Source organism: Globicephala melas, chromosome 10 (assembly GCF_963455315.2).
Source record: "Globicephala melas chromosome 10, mGloMel1.2, whole genome shotgun sequence".
NCBI lineage: Eukaryota > Metazoa > Chordata > Mammalia > Artiodactyla > Delphinidae > Globicephala > Globicephala melas.
Genome location: NC_083323.1, coordinates 72221225 through 72239772, shown reverse-complemented (window position 1 = coordinate 72239772; position 18548 = coordinate 72221225). Strand labels below are relative to the sequence as shown.

The 18548-nt window shown below is 35.0% G+C and overlaps 1 protein-coding gene across 2 annotated transcripts in view; it reads right to left on the bottom strand.

Annotated features, from left to right (window-relative positions):
- ABCD2 (ATP binding cassette subfamily D member 2) overlaps nucleotides 1–18548 on the bottom strand; it is an 80360-nt gene that overhangs the window by 16382 nt on the left and 45430 nt on the right. For both annotated transcript variants that reach the window (XR_009565480.1, XM_030835005.2), the window contains exons 7-8: nucleotides 15799–15944; nucleotides 5672–5756 (exon numbers count right to left, since the gene is read on the bottom strand). Coding sequence is in view for 1 of the 2 variants with exons in the window: in XM_030835005.2 (XP_030690865.1) it covers nucleotides 5672–5756; nucleotides 15799–15944 (231 nt within the window). In the remaining variant the exon portion in view is untranslated. The remainder of the gene's footprint in view (nucleotides 1–5671; nucleotides 5757–15798; nucleotides 15945–18548) is intronic.

Here is an 18548-nt window from a genome sequence, read left to right as displayed (position 1 = left end):
AAATAAACAAATGGGACCTAATTAAACTTAAAAGCTGTTGCATAGCAAAGGAAACCATAAACATGACAAAAAGACAGCCCTCAGAATGGGAGAAAATATTTGCAAATGAAGCAACTGACAAAGAATTAATCTCCAAAATATACAAGCAGCTAATATAGCTCAATATCGGAAAAAAAACCAACCCCATCCACAAATGGGCAGAAGACCTAAATAGACATTTCTCCAAAGAAGATATAAAGATTGCCAACAAACATATGAAAGAATGCTCACCATCACTAATCATTAGGGAAATGCAAAATCAAAATTACAATGATGTATCACCTTACACCAGTCAGAATGGTCATCATCAAAAAATCTACAAACAGTAAGAGCTGGAGAGGGTGTGTAGAAAAGGGAACCCTCTTGCATTGTTGTTGGGAATGTAAGTTGATACAGCCACTGTGGAGAACAGTATGGAGTTCTTTAAAAAACTAAAAATAGAACTACCATACTACCCAGCAATCCCACTACTGGGCATACACCCTGAGAAATCCATAATTCAAAAAGAGTCATGTACCACAATGTTCATTGCAGCACTATTTAGAATAGCCACGACATGGAAGCAATCTAAGTGTCCATTGACAGATGAATGGTTAAAGAAGATGGGCACATATATACAATGGAATATTAGCCATAAAAAGAAATGAAATTGAGTTATATGTAGCAAGGTGGATGGACCTAGAGTCTGTCATACAGAGTGAAGTAAGTCAGAAAGAGAAAAACAAGTACCGTATGCTAACACATATATATGGAATCTGAAGAAAAAAAAACGTTCTGAGAAACCTAAGGGCAGGACAGGAATAAAGATGCCGATGTAGAGAATGGACTTGAGGACACAGGGAAAGGGAAGGGTAAGCTGGGATGAAGTGCAAGAGTGGTATGGACATATATACACTACCAACTGTAAAATAGATAGGTAGTGGGAAGCAGCCACATAGCACAGGGAGATCAGCTCAGTGCTTTGTGTCCACCTAGAGGAGTGGGATAAGGAAGGTGGAAGGAGACGCAAGAGGGAGGGGATATCGGGATATATGTATACATATAACTGATTCACTTTGTTATACAGCAGAAACTAGCACAACATTGTAAAGAATTATACTCCAATAAAGTTGTTAAAAAAAAGGAAAAAGTACCCCCCCAAAAATAAAAATAGTAATCCTTTAAGAAAAATTAAAATCCTCTCAAAAAGAGTACACAACTTTGATACTTAATACTCCTTGCGAAAGTTCTCCATTTTAGTTAGCTCAAGTGTTCCACATTACAACTCAAATCTTGTTATTAACCCTTTGAGAATGAGGGGAGGCACTTTCTCATTATTATACTTTTCCTTCACTCGATTTTTTAAAAATTTTACTTAAAAAATTTTATTTATTTTATTTATTTATTTTTGGGTGCATTGGGTCTTTGTTGCTGTGTGTGGGCTTTCTCATTGCGGTGGCTTCTCTTGTTGTGGAGCATGGGCTCTAGGCGTGCAGGATTCAGTAGTTGTGGCAGGTGGGCTCAGTAGTTGTGGCTTGCAGGCTCTAGAGGGCAGGCTCAGTAGTTGTAGTGCACGGGCTCAGTTGCTCCACAGCATGTGGAATCTTCCCACACCAGGGCTCAAACCCGTGTCCCCTGCATTGGCAGGTGGATTCTTAACCACTGTGCCACCAGGGAAGCCCTATTTTTACTTTTTATTGAAGTATAGTTGATTTACTATGTTGTGTTGATCATTGCTGTACAGCAAAGTGATTCAGATACACACACACACACACACACACACACACACATTTCTTTTTTTCCCCCTCAGCCACGCTGCGTGGCATGTGGGATCTTAGTTCCCTGACCAGGGTTCGAACCCGCACCCCCTGCATTGGAAGCATGGAGGCTTAACCACTGGACTGCCAGGGAAGTCCCTATACTTTTTTTTTTTTTTTGCGGTACGCGGGCCTCTCACTGTTGTGGCCTCTCCCGTTGCAGAGCACAGGATCCAGACGTGCAGGCCCAGCAGCCATGGTTCACCGGCCCAGCCGCTCCATGGCATGTGGGATCTTCCCGGACCAGGGCACGAACCCGCGTCCCCTGCATCGGCAGGAGGATTCTTAACCACTGCACCACCAAGGAAGCCCCTATACATTCTTTTTTGATATTCTTTTTCATTATGGTTTATCACAGGATATTGAATATAGTTCTCTGTGCTATATAGTAGGACCTTGTTGTTTATCCATTCTATATATAAAGCTTACATCTGCTAATCCCAACTTCTTACTCCATCCCTCCCCCAGCCCCTCCCCCTTGGCAACTACCAGTCTGTTCTTTCTGTCTGTGAGTCTGTTTCCATTTCATAGAGGAGTTCATTTGTGTGATATTTTAGATTTCACATATAAATTACATCATATGGTATTTGTTTTTCTCTTTCTGACTTACTTCCCTTAGTATGATAATCTCTAGTTGCATCCATGTTGCTGCAAATGGCATTATTTCATTCTTTTTTATGCCTGAGTAGTATTCCACTGCATATATGTACCACATCTTCTTTATCCATTCATCTGTTGATGGGCATTTAGGTTGTTTCCATGTCTTGGCTATTGTGAATAGTGCTGCTATCAACACAGGGGTTCATGTATCTTTTTGAATTATAGTTTTGTCCAGATATATGCCCAGGAGTGGGATTGCTGAATCATATGGTAATTCTATTTTTAGTTTTCTGAGGAACCTCCATACTGTTTTCCACAGTGGCTGCACCAACTTACATTCTCACCAACAGTGCAGGTCCTTCACTGGATTTAGCAGTTCTATTTCATTTTATTTTTTTCTCAATAAATTCTGCTTTTCAACTTGCTCATCTCCCCTCATCTTTCTGTGGAGCACTAAATTCTTTCCACTGTTATAACTTTATTTTTATTCAGTACCACATTATATCCAAAATATTTTAGATACAAAAGTTTCAAGTACTTATTTTAAGTTATAGGTACTTAAAATCTATTTAGCATCTTTTATTAATGCCTGTTGTTTTTTCTTACAGAGCTTATCTTATTAACACACTGACACAGTGAGAAATTTATGGTCATACCTTACATTCCATCATATTACATTTCACCAATTATGCTGGGGATCATATTAGTGAGTATTTATGGATGAGGCTCAAACAGATTCAGGGTAATAGTGGGTAACAGCTAGTCATAAACGTCACACTGTAAAGTTTACTCTTGAATCTCACCAAATCATCTCAAAATGGTCATTCCAAAATGCACTTCACTAAAAATTCTGAGTTCACAAGTTTTGGTTCATACTTCTTTAGCTTGCCATATTCTTGAACTAACTGTGTCATTATTACAAATACCATGTTATTACACAATATTTTTTCATTAATAAAATCCAGGTATAACACAAAAATAATACATATTTGTATGATTTAATTTATATGAAATTGTAGAACAGGAGAAGTAATTTATGAGGATAGAAATCAGAACAGAAATTGTCTGCGGAGAGATTTGACTGGAAAGGGGCATGAGAGACTTTCTATGGTGATGGAAACATTCTTTATGTTAATTGGGATATTGGTTACATAATGTATATACATTTGTCAAAAGTCATAGAATTGTATACTTAAATACATTTATGTATTTGGTACATAACTGTTATAATAATAATAACACTAATGATAATACTAATAAATAAACCCTGGCTAGCTATTACATAATAGTACACATAATAGCATACAAAATAAAAAGAGAGATATAGGGAATTCCCTGGCAGTCCAGTGGTTAGGACTCTGTGCTTTCATTGCCACAGGCCTGGGTTCGATCCTTGGTCAGGGAACTAAGATCCTTCAAGCCGTGTGGTGTGGCCAAAAAAAAATAAGAGGGATACAAACTGCAATATACGTATGAAAGTAGTTACATTAAAAAATAGCAACCAACTTTTGTATACCAAAATAGAGAAAAAACTATACCAAAATTTTATGTGTTACAAGTAGTGAGACAACAGATTTTTTCTTATTTTTACTTATCATATTTTCTACTTTTATAAAATAAACATATAATTATATTTAATAAAGTTGTTTAAATTATTTTTTTAATGATAAATATTTTATGTTATATTCTTACCAAAAAGCCTGAACCTAAATATAATCAAGCTTTTAGCTCTAATTTCCAGTTTACAAGACAAATAGGAGATTGAGGAAAGAGGTAAAGGGATCTCATGAGGAAGGAATCAGACCAATCTACAAAGGACAACATTCTTACAGAACAACTGACCCAGTTTCTTTAACAAGTCAATGGCATAAAAGATGGGGGAAGGGGACAGAGGCAGGGAGAAGAAGAGACTCTTTAAAAAATAATTAAAAGATATATAACAACAAAATTCAGTATATAAAATTTGCTTGGATCTTGGTTTGAACAAACCAAGTATAAAAAAATATTTTTGAGACAATCAGGGAAAATGAATATGAACCAGGTATTAAATGATTTTAAATGATTATTATCAAATTTTTAGTTATGATTATGATATATTATGTAAGAAAATATCCTAATATTTCAGAGATTGATGCCAAAGTATTTAATGAAAAAATTCCATGATTTTGGATTTGCTTTAAAATGCTTCATAAATAAAAAATAGATAAATCAAGTGCTGTATTAAATCAGTGTGATGAGAATATGGGGTTCATCTTACAATTTTCTCTTCTTTGATGAAGTTGTAATGGTTTTTCCATAATAAAAGATTTAAAAAAAATTGGTGGCCAACTTGTTGCTAAGTGTTTAATGAGGCTTACTTGATAATTTTTTTGTGTGTGGTTTTTATCAGCTTTTAAATGTTCCCTATGAAGATATTATTGTTTCCACTGCAGCTTCTTCAAGAGTATGGCATATGCCCCAGCTTATGGTCTATTCAGGCATTCATGTACATAACTCTTGGGCTTTTTTGCCCAAGATAAAAGTATTAAAAGTGAGTAACAACTCAGGTTTTCATTGCCAGAGGCCTAATGTAAAAAAAAAAGGGGGGGGAATTTATTTTTCACAGAAGAATAGGACAAAAAAGAGGAATAAATCAGAATAGCTTTAATACTTCTTTTCAATGTCTTAGGTTTGGTACCTTGAATTCAAAAGGCTATGAAGCTGGTTGCAAATAGAAAAGTTTTATCAAGAGAAATTTTTTCCTGCATCTCTTTATTTCTGAGTCCATGAAGACTTAGGCTGGCTGGTTCCTTTTTCCATTGGATATGCCTCTGATTTTCAAGGAGGAGAGCACTACTAAGTTTTATAGGCTACTGAGTGGTTAGAAAGTTAATTTAGTTTGAATTTAATAATTTAATTGAGATGTATTACTGAATGTCTACCTCCTGTGTTCACACAGTATAACAGTGGTTATGTATTCTTCACATTTTAAAATTAATAATAATCCTATTTTCAAACTTAGGACATATAAAAATTTAATTTTTTCATCTAACATTACTCAACAAAAAATTTTTTTTAAATACTTGGAGATTTCTGTCACATTAAAAAAATAACCTAGGAAATTAAAAAACTGTAAATTCTAAGCACTAGTTTTTCAGAAAAATATTTTCAGACTAAAGATGAGGGCACGGAATCCTATTCAAACATTTTTTGGTTACAACAATGGAATAGTCATTACTTGAGTATAATATACTTACCTATGGTAAAACATGCGAGCCATGCCCATTCTTTGCTTTTCCCCTCCTGACAGGACATCTTTCCAGTCCATAACAGCATCCCATCCTTTAAAATATATATAAGTATATATTTTATAAAGCATCTTTTAACTAAAGAGAGCATCTTTTACAGTTTTTATCTAGACAAGTGATTCCTAGCAAGTTTAAGTTATTAACACAAAGAACCTGATATTCCTCAGAAATGCTTGGATAAGCTAGAGAGCCTTATTTTTAAGCATTTTAATTTAGATTTGATATTTTTTACAAGTAATAATTACTTACATTGACAAAGCATCTTCTAAGAATTCCAAATACTGACACTTTGAAAATGTGTTTGTTTCTGAATATCTCCAAAGAGTTGATAGACTTATTTTGGAGGGTGGTGGGAGAAAAGATCAACAGATTTGCATAGGCTTACTGCAAAGTCTACAAAGGGTATGACAGGAGCTAACTTAAATGGTTTCCATCTGACTGGCACTGTATATGAGTTTTCTCATTATATATTTCACAACCTTATTAGGTAGCTATTATTAGTTTTATTTTATAGGTCGATAAGCTGAAATTCATGGAGAAATTGATATATCAAATTTTACACAGCTATATATTAGAGCTAGGATTTATATGCAGATCTATTTATATGCAGGACTTTCTGTTGGCTATTTATTCAAAAAGCAAGCCTTCTATTTTTTAATAAAATAGGTTAGATCAATACATACTGATATAGAAATGTACCTAGAATATTTTTTATATGGAAAACCAAATTGCAGAATTGTGTGTGTATTTGTATACAGTTGACCCTTGAACAACACAGATTGAACTGTGAAATACTTATACAGGTATTTTTTTCAATAGTAAATACTACAGTACTATACAATTTGCAGTTGGTTTAATCCACAAATGCAGAATGGCAGATACGGAGGAAACTTGGTTAAAGACAGCCTACTATAAGTTATATGCAGATTTTTCGATTGCCTGCTAAAACTTTTGAGTTTAGTGGAACAAAGGACATGATTTATATAAATATGTAAAATTAAAGTTTCCTTTGACTCAAATACTTTTCTCTTTCGCCTTCTCAGTTGGCAGGGGGAAAATTTTTTAAGCCCAGAACACTTATCTGCTGTATAGCAATCTGAATCTATTTTTCAAATCCTCACTTATGTTTCATAAATGTTATACAATTAAGTCATAGAGAAAATTTTCTTTCTATGATTTTCACTAGAAGAACACATATACATATATAAATTATGATTGCATTTCTGTAAATAAATACACATACACAATCTCTCTGGGAATAGAATTATGAGACATTTACTTTCTAAGCTATACATTTTTATAATATTTGAAAATTTTATTATTTTAAAATTATTTGTATGGTCTTTCTTAATTTTGTAATAAGAAAAAAATGTTACTTAGAAACAAAACCATGGGGCCTATTAGGAAGACAGCCATAGCAAGTATTTTTCTGAAGTGGGAATATCATAAAATGGAGCAGACTAGGCAAAACCTGATTTTCAAAGAGGAAAATGACTGTCAAAACTTCACACACACACACACACACACACACACACACACACACGACATTTCCAAATCCCAGAGTATTCAAGGCTTAATTTTTCCATTTGGAAAAAATCCAGGCTCTTTGCTTTCTTTATTCTTCCTCAGCTGAACTTTCATCTTTATTAAAATTTCTAAATAAACTTGGTCAAAGGGAAAGGAAATAAGAAGTAGAGTTTCATTGTTTCTTGTGCCCTGGATTGAAAATAAGACTTTCCCTGTTTCCCAGTGATACTCCCCAGTAGGGACCAGTGTTCATTCTTGGGCAAACTTCCAGGGATTTTCTATCTATTTAAAACCATAATTTTAAATTAGGAAAAAGCAATCTCTAAATGCCATGTGGTTCAAAGTTCTTGCTTCTAGTGAAAACTGTTGAAATAAAATTTTCTCTATGACTTAACTTTATAGCATTTATGAAACATAAGTGAGGATTTGACAAATAGGTTCAGATTGCTACACAGTGGAGAAAAATTCTGGACTTAAAAAAATATCCCCCCTCAACTGAGAATGCACAAGACAAAAGTATTTGGGTCAAAGGAAGCTTTAATTTTATGTATTTTAAATAAATCATGTCCTTTGTTCCACTAAACCCAAAAGTTTTAGTAGGCAATATTTCATGATCAGAGAACATATAAATCAAAACTCTAAGTCATAATATCATATTTGATGTTGAAATGGTGAGAATAAGTCAGCTAAGAAGTGAACAGTATTCCTGCTTCCTAAAGATGAACAAACTGCTTTAGTTCACGTCTATTCGTTAACACTTCTACTCCTTTCTATTTTGTAATATCTTTGATGGATAAAAACATAGTTTTAAAATCCATCTTTTACTAAAGCAAAGAATATCTCTAAGCAAAGTGTTAGCTAATCTTACTAGAACTTCAGCATGCTTCTTCCAGAGTAAGTGATGTCCTTGCAAATTTAAATGCTTTCCTGCTTTACTTTAAAACAAGTTTCAGGTTTTAAGGACTAGGCAAGTAAAGTGGGTTTCCTTAGCATTTGTTTTTTTATGTGTAAGGATATAGCAAATCTTATTAGTATCTAAGAACCTAAGATAGCATAGCGCAGTGGCATAGCCTAATATAGAATATTGACTTTCACGTCCCATCGGTGTTTGAATCCCTGTCCCACCACTTGCTGAGGGCCCTGGGGAAACTACTAAACTTCTGAATTTCACCTGTAAAAGAGAGTTGGTAAAACCCACATCATGAGGCAGTCACAAATATTAAGCAGGATGACACTGTAAATTGCTTAATATGTTATATTCTGCAGAGTAAGTACTCAATAAACCATAACAATTACTATTACATTATTAAGGTTGGAAAATTCTTAAAAACAGTTCCAGAATTTCTTTTGACTTCTAAAAGGATAGAATATCTCATGTTTACTATAAATTTTTATTCAGATTGTTCGATTTCAAACTTACCCAAAATAACTTACCCCAAATTAACAGGCAGTTGTTATTCAGCCACAGTGTTTTAAAACTGGGGAAAAGTTGACCATATGAAACAAAAAGACAACCTGCTTTCCATATTTACAGCACTTATGAATTATGATATTATAAACACAATAAAATAAATAGAATAATGCCTCTTTTGCCTAACTCATTTGCTTATTGTAAGGATCAATAAAATAATACATGTGAACTTTCTATATAAAATATCAAGTACCATCACACAAAGACAAAATATCATTGTATCAATATCAACTAGTTCTATTACCTTTAGCAACTGATTCTTGCACATTTACTATGTGCCACTGTTCTAAATACTTTACATACAGTCTAACTTAATCTTCACAGAATCTTTATAAGGTAGATATTTATCCCCACTTTATAGGTGAGGATACAGAGAACAGAGCTATTTAAGATTTTTTTTCAACATCTTTATTAGAGTATAATTGCTTTACAATGTGTTAGTTTCTGCTGTATAAGAAAGTGAATCAGCTATACGTATACATACATCTCCATATCTCCTCCCTCTTGCGTCTCCCTCCCAGCCTCCCAATCCCACCCCTCTAGGTGGACACAAAGCAGCGAGCTGATCTCACTGGGCTATGTGGCTACTTCCTACTAGCTATCTATTTTACATTTGGTAGTGTATATATGTCCCTGCCACTCTCTAACTTCATTCCCAGCTTACTCTTCCCCCTCCCTGTGGCCTTAAGACCATTCTCTACGTCTCTGTCTTTATTCCTGTCTGGCCCCTAGGTTCTTCAGAACCAATTTTTTTTTTTTTTTTTGGATTCCATATATATGTGTTAGCATTCGGTATTTGTTTTTCTCTTTCTGACTTACTTCACTATGTATGACAGTTTCTAGGTCTATCCACCTCACTACAAATAACTCAATTTCATTTCTTTTTATGGCTGAGTAATATTCCGTTGTATATATGTGCCACATCTTCTTAATCCATTCATCTGTCGATGGACACTTAGGTTGCTTCCCTGTCCTGGCTATTGTAAACAGTGATGCAATGAACATTGTGGTACATGACTCTTTTTGAATTATGGTTTTCTCAGGGTATATGCCCAGTAGTGGGATTGCTGGGTCATATGGTAGTTCTATTTGTAGATTTTAAAGGAACTTGCATACTGTTCTCCATAGTGGCTGTAACAAGTTACATTCCCACCAACAGTGCAAGAGGGTTCCCTTTTCTCCACACCCTCTCCAGCATTTACTGTTTATAGATATTTTGATGATGGCCATTCTGACCAGTGTGAGGTGATACCTCATTGGAGTTTTGATTTGCATTTCTCTAATGATTAGTGATGTTGAGCATCTATTCATGTGTTTGTTGGCAAACTGTATGTCTTCTTTGGAGAAATGTCTATTTGGGTATTCTGTCCATTTTTGGATTGGATTGTTTATTTTTGATATTTATTGCATGAGCTGCTTGTATATTTTGGAGATTAATCCTTTGTCACTTGCTTCATTTGCAAATATTTTCCCCCATTCTGAGGGTTGTCTTATCGTCATGTTTATGGTTTCCTTTGCTGTGCAAAAGCTTTTACGTTCCATTAGGTTGCATTTGTTTATTTTTGTTTTTATTTCCATTTCTCTAGGAGGTAGGTCAAAAAAACCTTGCTGTGATTTATGTCATAGAGTGTTCTGCCTATGTTTTCCTCTCAGAGTTTCATAGTGTCTGGCCTTACATTTAGGTCTTTAATCCATTTTGATTGTATTTTTGTGTATGGTGTTAGGAGAGTTCTAAATTCATTCTTTTACATGTAACTGTCCAGCATTCCCAGCACCACTTATTGAAGAGGCTGTCTTTTCTCCATTAGATATTCTTGCCTCCTTTATCAAAGATAAGGTGACCATATGAGTGTGGGTTTATCTCTGGGCTTTCTATCCTGTTCCGTTAATCCATATTTCTATTTTTCTGCCAGCACCATACTATATTGATTACTGTAGCTTTGTAGTATAGTCTGAAATCAGGGAGCCTGATTCCTCCAGCTCCATTTTTCTTTCTCAAGATTGCTTTGGCTATTAGGGATCTTTTATGTTTCCATAAAATTGTGAATTTTTAAATTCTAGTTCTGTAAAAAATGCCGTTGGTAATTTGATAGGGATTGCATTGAATCTGTAGATTGCTTTGGGTAGTATAGTCATTTTCACAATGTTGGCTCTTCCAAACCAAGAACATGGTGTATCTCTCTGCCTGTTTGTATCATCTTTAACTTCTTTCCTTAGTGTGTTACAGTTTTCTGCATACAGGTCTTTACCTAGGTTTATTCCTAGGTATTTTATTCTTTTTGTTGCAATGGTAAAAGGGAGTGTTTCCTTAATTTCTCTTTCAGATTTTTCATCATTAGTGTATAGGAATGCAAGAGATTTCTGTGCATTAATTTTGTATCCTGGTACTTTACCAAATTCATTGATTAGCTCTAGTAGTTTTCTGGTAGCATCTTTAGGATTCTCTCTATATAGTATCATGTCATCTGCAAACAGTGACAGCTTTACTTCTTCTTTTCCGATTTGTATTCCTTTTATTTCTTTTTCTTCTCTGATTGCTGTAGCTAAAACTTCTAAAACTATTCTGAATAATAGTGATGAGAGTGGGCAACCTTGTCTTGTTCCTGATCTTAGTGCAAATGGTTTCAGTTTTTCACCATTGAGAACAATGTTGGCTGTGGGTCTGTCATATATGGCCTTTATTATGTTGAGGTAAGTTCCCTCTATGTCTACTTTCTGAGGGTTTTTATCATAAATGGGTGTTGAATTTTGTCAAAAGCTTTTTCTGCATCTATTGAGATGACCATATGGTTTTTCTCCTTCAATTTGTTAATATGGTGTATCACACTGATTAATTGCATATATTGAAGAATCCTTGCTTTCCTGGGATAAACCCCACTTGATCATGGTGTATGATCCTTTTAATGTGCTGTAGGATTCTGTTTGCTAGTATTTTGCTGAGAATTTTGCATCTATGTTCATCAGTGATATCGGCCTGTAGTTTTCTTTCTTTGTGACATCTTTGTCTGGTTTTGGTATCAGGGTGATGGTGTCCTCCTAGAATGAGTTTCGAGTGTTCCTCCCTCTGCTATATTCTGGAAAAGTTTGAGAAGGATGGGTGTTAGCTCTTTCGTAAATGTTTGATAGAATTCACCTGTAAAGCCATCTGGTCCTGGCCTTTTGTTTGTTGGAAGATTTTTTTAAATTTTATTTTATTTATTTTTTTATATAGCAGGTTCTTATCATTTTTCTATTTTATACATATTAATGTATATATGTCAATCCCAATCTCCCAATTCATCACAACATCCCTACCCACCTCTTTCTCCCTGTGGTGTCCATACATGTTGGAAGATATTTAATCACAATTTCAATTTCAGTGCTTGTGATTGGTCTGTTTATATTTTCTATTTCTTTCTAGTTCAGTCTTGAAAGGTTGTGCTTTTCTAAGAATTTGTCCATTACTTTCAGGTTGTCCATTTTATTGGCATATAGTTGCTTGTAGTAATCTCTCCTGATCCTTTGTATTTCTGCAGTGTCAGTTGTTACTTCTCTTTTTTCATTTCCAATTCTGTTGACCTGAGTCTTATCCCTCTTTTTCTTGATGAGTCTGGCTAATGGTTTATCAGTTTTGTTTATCTTCTCCAAGAACCAGCTCTTAGTTTTATTGATCTTTGCGACTGTTTCCTTCATTTCCTTTTCACTTATTTCTGATCTGATGTGTATGATTTCTTTCCTTCTGCTAACTTGGGGTTTTTTTGTTCTTCTTTCTCTAATTTCTTTAGGTGTAAGGTTAGGTTGTTTATTTGAGATGTTTCTTGTTTCTTGAGGTAGGATTGTATTGCTATAAATTTCCCTCTTAGAACTGCTTTTGCTGCAGCCCATAGCTTTTGGGCCATCGTGTTTTCATTGTCATTTGTTTCTCAGTATTTTTTGATTTCCTCTTTGATTTCTTCAGTGATCTCTTGGTTATTTAGTAGTGCATTGTTTTGCCTCCATATGTTTGTATTTTTGACAGTTTTTTTTCCTGTAACTGATATCTAGTCTCATAGCATTGTGGTCCGAAAAAATATTTGCTATGATTTCAGTTTTCTTAAATTTACAAAGGCTTGATTTGTGACCCAATATATGATCTATCCTGGAGAATGTTCCATAGCACTTGAGAAGAAAGTGTATTCTGTTGTTTTGGATGGAATCCTATAAATATCAATTAAGTCCATCTTCTTTAATGTGTCCTTTAAAGCTTATGTTTCCTTACTTATTTTCATTTTGGATGATCTGTCCAAAGGTGAAAGTGGGGTGTCAAAGTCCCCTACTAGTATTGTGTTACTGTCAATTTCCCCTTTTATTGCTGTTAGCATTTGCCTATATATTGAGGTGCTCCTATGTTGGGTACATTAATATTTACAATCATTGTATTCTTCTTGGATTGATCCCTTGATCATTATGTAGTGTCCTTCTTTGTCTCGTCTTTATTTTAAAGTCTTTTTTGTCTGTTACGAGAGTTGCCACTCCAGCTTTCTTTCGATTTCCATTTGCATGGAATATCTCTTTCCATCCCCTCAGTGTCAGTCTGTATGTGTCCCTAGGTCTCAAGTGGGTCTGTTGTACATAGCATATATACGGGTTTTGTTTCTGTTTCCATTCAACCTATCTATGTCTTTTGATTGGAGGATTTAATCCATTTACATTTAAGGTAGTTATCGATATGTATGTTCCTATTACCACTTTCTTAATTGTTTTGGGTTGGTTTTTGTAGGTCTTTTCCTTCTTTTGTGTTTCCTGCCTAGAAAATTTCCTTTAGCATTTGTTGTATAGCTGGTTTGGTGGTGCTGAATTCTCTTAGCTTTTGCTTGTCTGTAAAGCTTTTAATTCCTCTGTTGAATCTGAATGAGATCCATGCTGGGTAAAGTAATCTTGGTTGTAGGTTTTTCCCTTTCATCACTTTAAATATGTCCTGCCACTGCCTTCTGGCTTGCAGAGTTTATGCTGAAAGATCAGCTGTTAACCTTATGGGGATTCCCTTGTAATCTGTTGCTTTTCCCTTGTTTCTTTTAATAGTTTTTATTTGCATTTAATTTTTGATAGTTTGATTAATATGTATCTTGGCATGTTTCTCATTGGATTTATCCTGTATGGGACTCTCTGCACTTCCTGGACTTGATTGACAATTTCCTTTCCCATATTAGGGAAGTTTTCAACTATAATCTCTTCAAATATTTTCTGTCTCTTTTTCTCTTCTTCTTCTGGGACCCCTATAATTAGAATGCTGGTGTGTTTAACCTTGTCCCAGAGGTCTCTGATACTGTCCTCAATTCTTTTCATTCTTTTTCTTTATTCTGGTTAGCAGTCGTTATTTGCACTATTTTATATTCCAGGTCGCTTATCCGTTATTCTGTCTCAGTTATTCTGCTATTTATTCCTTCTAGAGAATTTTTGATTTCATTTATTGTGTTGTTCGTCATTGTTTGTTCGCTCTTTAGTTCTTCTAGGTCCTTGTTAAACGTTTCTTGTATTTTCTCCATTCTATTTCCAAGATTTTGGATCATCTTTACTGTCATTACTCTGAATTCTTTTTTAGGTACACTCCATATTTCCTCTTCATTTGTTTGTTCTGGTGGGTTTTTTACCTTGCTCCTTCATCTGCTGCATATTTCTCTGTCTTCTCATTTTTCTTAACTTACTGTGTTTGGGGTCTCCTTTTCACAGGCTGCTGGTTCATAGTTCCTGTTGCTTTTTATTGTCTTCCCCCAGTGGCTAAGGTTGGTTCAGTGGGTTGTGTAGGCTTCCTGGTGGAGGGGACTGGTGCCTGTGTTCTGGTGGATGAGGCTGCATCTTGTCTTTCTGGTGGGCAGGCCTGCGTCCAGTGGTGTGCTTTGGGGTGCCTGTGAACTTATGATTTTAGGCAGCCTCTCTGCTAATGGGTGGGATTATGTTCCTGTCTTGCTAGTTATTTGGCATGTGGTGTCCAGCACTGGAGCTTGCTGGTCCTTGAGTAGAGCTGAGTCTTAGCGTTTATATGGAGATCTCTGGGAGTGCTTTCACTGACTGATATTACATGGGGCCGGGAGGTCTCTGGTGGTCCAATGTCCTGAACTCGGCTCTCCCAGCTCAGAGGCTCAGGCCTGACACCCAAGCGGCACACTGAGACCCTGTCAGCCACACAGCTAGGTACGTGGGGAGTTTCTTGCCTTTTTGGAAGCCTGAGGTCTTCTGCCAGCATTCAGTAGGTGTTCTGTAGGAGTTGTTCCACATGTAGATGTATTTTTGATGTATTTGTTGGGAAGAAGGTGACCTCCATGTCTTACTCCTCCACCATCTTGAAGGTCCCCCAGCTATTTAAGACTTGATTCTAGAACTCTGACTTTGAAGCTTACATTCTTAACTACTGTAGTATGCTGCTTCTTTTGATAATGTAAATGGGCTAAAAAGTAAAACATAAAACCCATGCAAAATTTAACCTAGAATTCTAGCTTGCTACTTCATTAGTTTTTCTAGGCTATCAAATTATATTTTTATCAAGTTATTTGAAAGTAATTCTGTGTTTTTGAAAGTAATTCTTTTTTGAGCTAATATGTATAACTGTTATTCCTACTCTTTCAAAAGTATGTTTTATGTTGAAATACTACAGTACAGAAGTTTCTATATTTTATCTAATTCTCTGTGTGTTGCTTTAGAGAAAAAAAAATGTATTGGTAAGACTGTGGTTCTGAAAATAAATAAGTTTGTGATACCTACTTCTCAAATTATTACATTTAATATAAGCCGAGAGCTTGACAGGAGAATATTTCTGTCATGAACTTTACATACATTTAGATTGACTATGGCCTCAGGGACACATGTACATTAAAATATGACCAAAAAAAAAAAACTGTTTTCAAATGCTAGCAGCAGACTTAGTAAAAAGCTTAGTGTGCTGCATGAAATATAACATAAGCAGAAAAGAGCATGTCAAGAATGGAAAAGCAACAAAAGCTGTAAACTCCATCTTTACTTGTGTGCTTATGTTCCAACAACAGCATACATTCAAATTAAACCCAAGTTTTCTTTTTAAAAATTAATTTAAATACATGAAAAAAACACAAATTATAGACTTTACCTCCTTCTCTTTGAACTATATGATAGAGGTGAACATTATGTAGAATACAATCTAGATCGTGGTCTGTATAGCCTTTATCATGCATGTCATCCACTGAATCTGGATAAATGACTTGATCCCGAAGACTTCCAAGAGACATGTACGGCCTGTAAAACACCAAGAACACAAGAATCTTAGTACAAAATCAGTTTAGTTTACTCAATGTGACATCCTGGTGGTCTGAAAACTCCAGAGCAGACTTTAAATACCATATTTCTAGGATTATATTTATTACCTGGTGATGAGTATTTCTCTCTCAGGCGTGGCAGGATAAAACACTGTTATATTCATGTAAAAACATATAGAGACATAGCCACACGAAAAGTTTCTACAAGAAATACTTGTATGTTTTCAGCATAGAAATACATACTTGTTCTGTTGTATTTTATAAATGTTGCTTCTGTATTTCATCTAAAACTATTTGCGTTAAACATAAAATCTGAGGTTTTGACCCAGCAATGTGAACAAACAAAACTTAAAAAGTATCATTCAAAATAAGAGAAATGCAAATTAAAACTATACTGAGTTTCTTACTTATCACATTGGCAGAAGTTCAAAAGTTTGACAACTCACTCAATTGGCAAGCCTATGGAGACACAAGGTATTTTCATACAATGTGAAAATGCAAAATGGTACAACCCTTTGGAGAGGATTCTACAAACCAATGTATCATGTGGTCTTTGACCCACTTCTAGGAATTTATTTTAAAGATATACTTCCAAAAATACACCACCATCAACAAAAAAATGTGCAAAGTTATCCATTACAGCATTCTTTGTTATTGCAAAATATTGAGAACAACCTAAATGTGCATACAAAGGAGACTGACTGAATAAACTATAGAACCTGCACTATGCAGCTATAAAACAGGATGTGGAAGATCTCTATGAATTGATATAGGGTGATTTACATAATATATTGTTAAGTTGAAAAGCAAAGTGCAAAGTAGATATATAGTTGGGTTTCTCAACAGTGGTATTATGGAGTTATTAAATCAGATAATTCTTTGTCACTGAGGTATATCCTGTGTATTATAGGATGTTTAGTGGAACACTTGATCTCTACGCACCAGATGCTACTAGCATCCACTGCAGCAGTGACAAAAAAAAAAGTCTCCAAATATTATTTTGTCCCTTTAGGGGACAAAACCATCCCCATTTGATAGAACCACTAATATGTAGTATACCACTTCTATGTAAAATGAAAGCAAAATAAGAAAATATACATCTGTCTGCTTATATTTACAAAAGGAAACAGTAAACCAGAAACTAATGAAATCAGTTACCTATAGGAGATGGGAGGAACAAGGCAGAATAGATAAGGGAGGGAAAAGACCTCTTTAAGAATACTTTCTATATAGTTTTTACTCTTAGAATCATGTTAAAGTGTTATTATTTTTTTTAATTTAACCAGTAAAATGAAGGAATAAACCCTAAAATTGAGTACAAACAGAAACAAATGAACTGAAAAGTATATCAAATGAATAACATAACCACATAAAATGGGGAGGAGGGACTGATCCAAGTAACTTTCAAATTTGGTTACATAATTTCAGTTGAAAACCCTAAAGAAACCTTAAAACTAATTGTTCATGCTTCTTGTTGCTATAGGCTAGCAATTCTGAAACTATGTTGTAGGATTGATCAAATAAGTAAACATTTTAATAACGTTAGGAGGTAAGGTTCTCGCCGTGGAAGAAGGAAGATACAAATATGAAATGTGGGAAGGTGAGAAAAATATTCTGTAACGTTTAATTTGAATTAGAATATCAGCATGAATTCATAATTTTTTGAACAAAAATCTATTTCCTCGTTCTGTGTACATTTGCTGCATCCTGATACTACCCTTTGAGAAGATCACAACAGCATTTAGGAAGTATACAGGGTTGAATTGTGGACCTCAAAGATATGTCCAAGTCCTAACCCGTATTATTTGTGAATGTGACCTTATTTAGGAAAAGAAAAGGTGTTTGCAGATGTAATTAAGTTAAGGATCTTGAGATAAGATTATCCTGGATTAACCAGATGGGTCTTAAATCCAATAAATACCTTTAAAGAAGAGGAAAAACACAGGGAGGAAAGTCATGTGAAGACAGAGGCAGAGATTGGAGTTATGCTGTCACAAGCCTGGCACCACTGGAAGCTGGAAGAGGTAAGAAAAAATTCTCCCCTTGAGCTTCCAGAAGGAGGGTGGCCCTGCCAACACCTTGATTTTGGACTCCTGGCCTCTAGATCTGTGAGAAAATAAATTTCTGTTGCTTCAGACCAGCAAGTTTTTGGTTTCAGTAGATCTTGAAAACTAATGCAGGTAGTATTATTGCAAAAAAATGTGTAAACTGTATTGTTTCATTAGGAAGCTATCAGATAAACCCAAATTGTGGGATTTTATGAATATACAACAACAACAACAGTCCTGCACTCATTACAAATATCAATGTCATAAAAAACAAAGAAAGGCTAAGGAATTCTTTCACATTAAAAGAAACTAGAGCAACATGGCAACTAAAATACAATGTATGATGATGGACTGAGAAAAACAAGTTATTATAAAGAATAGTATTATGACAATTGGCAAACTTTGAACGTGGAAAGTTGTTGGAGGAGGTAATCAAGAGGACTTCACTGCCAGTTGACCTCTGAGCTGGACCCAGGCAATCTGACGCTCCAACCCTCTTCCCTGACCTTGGAATGTATGCTCAACCCACAGTTCCC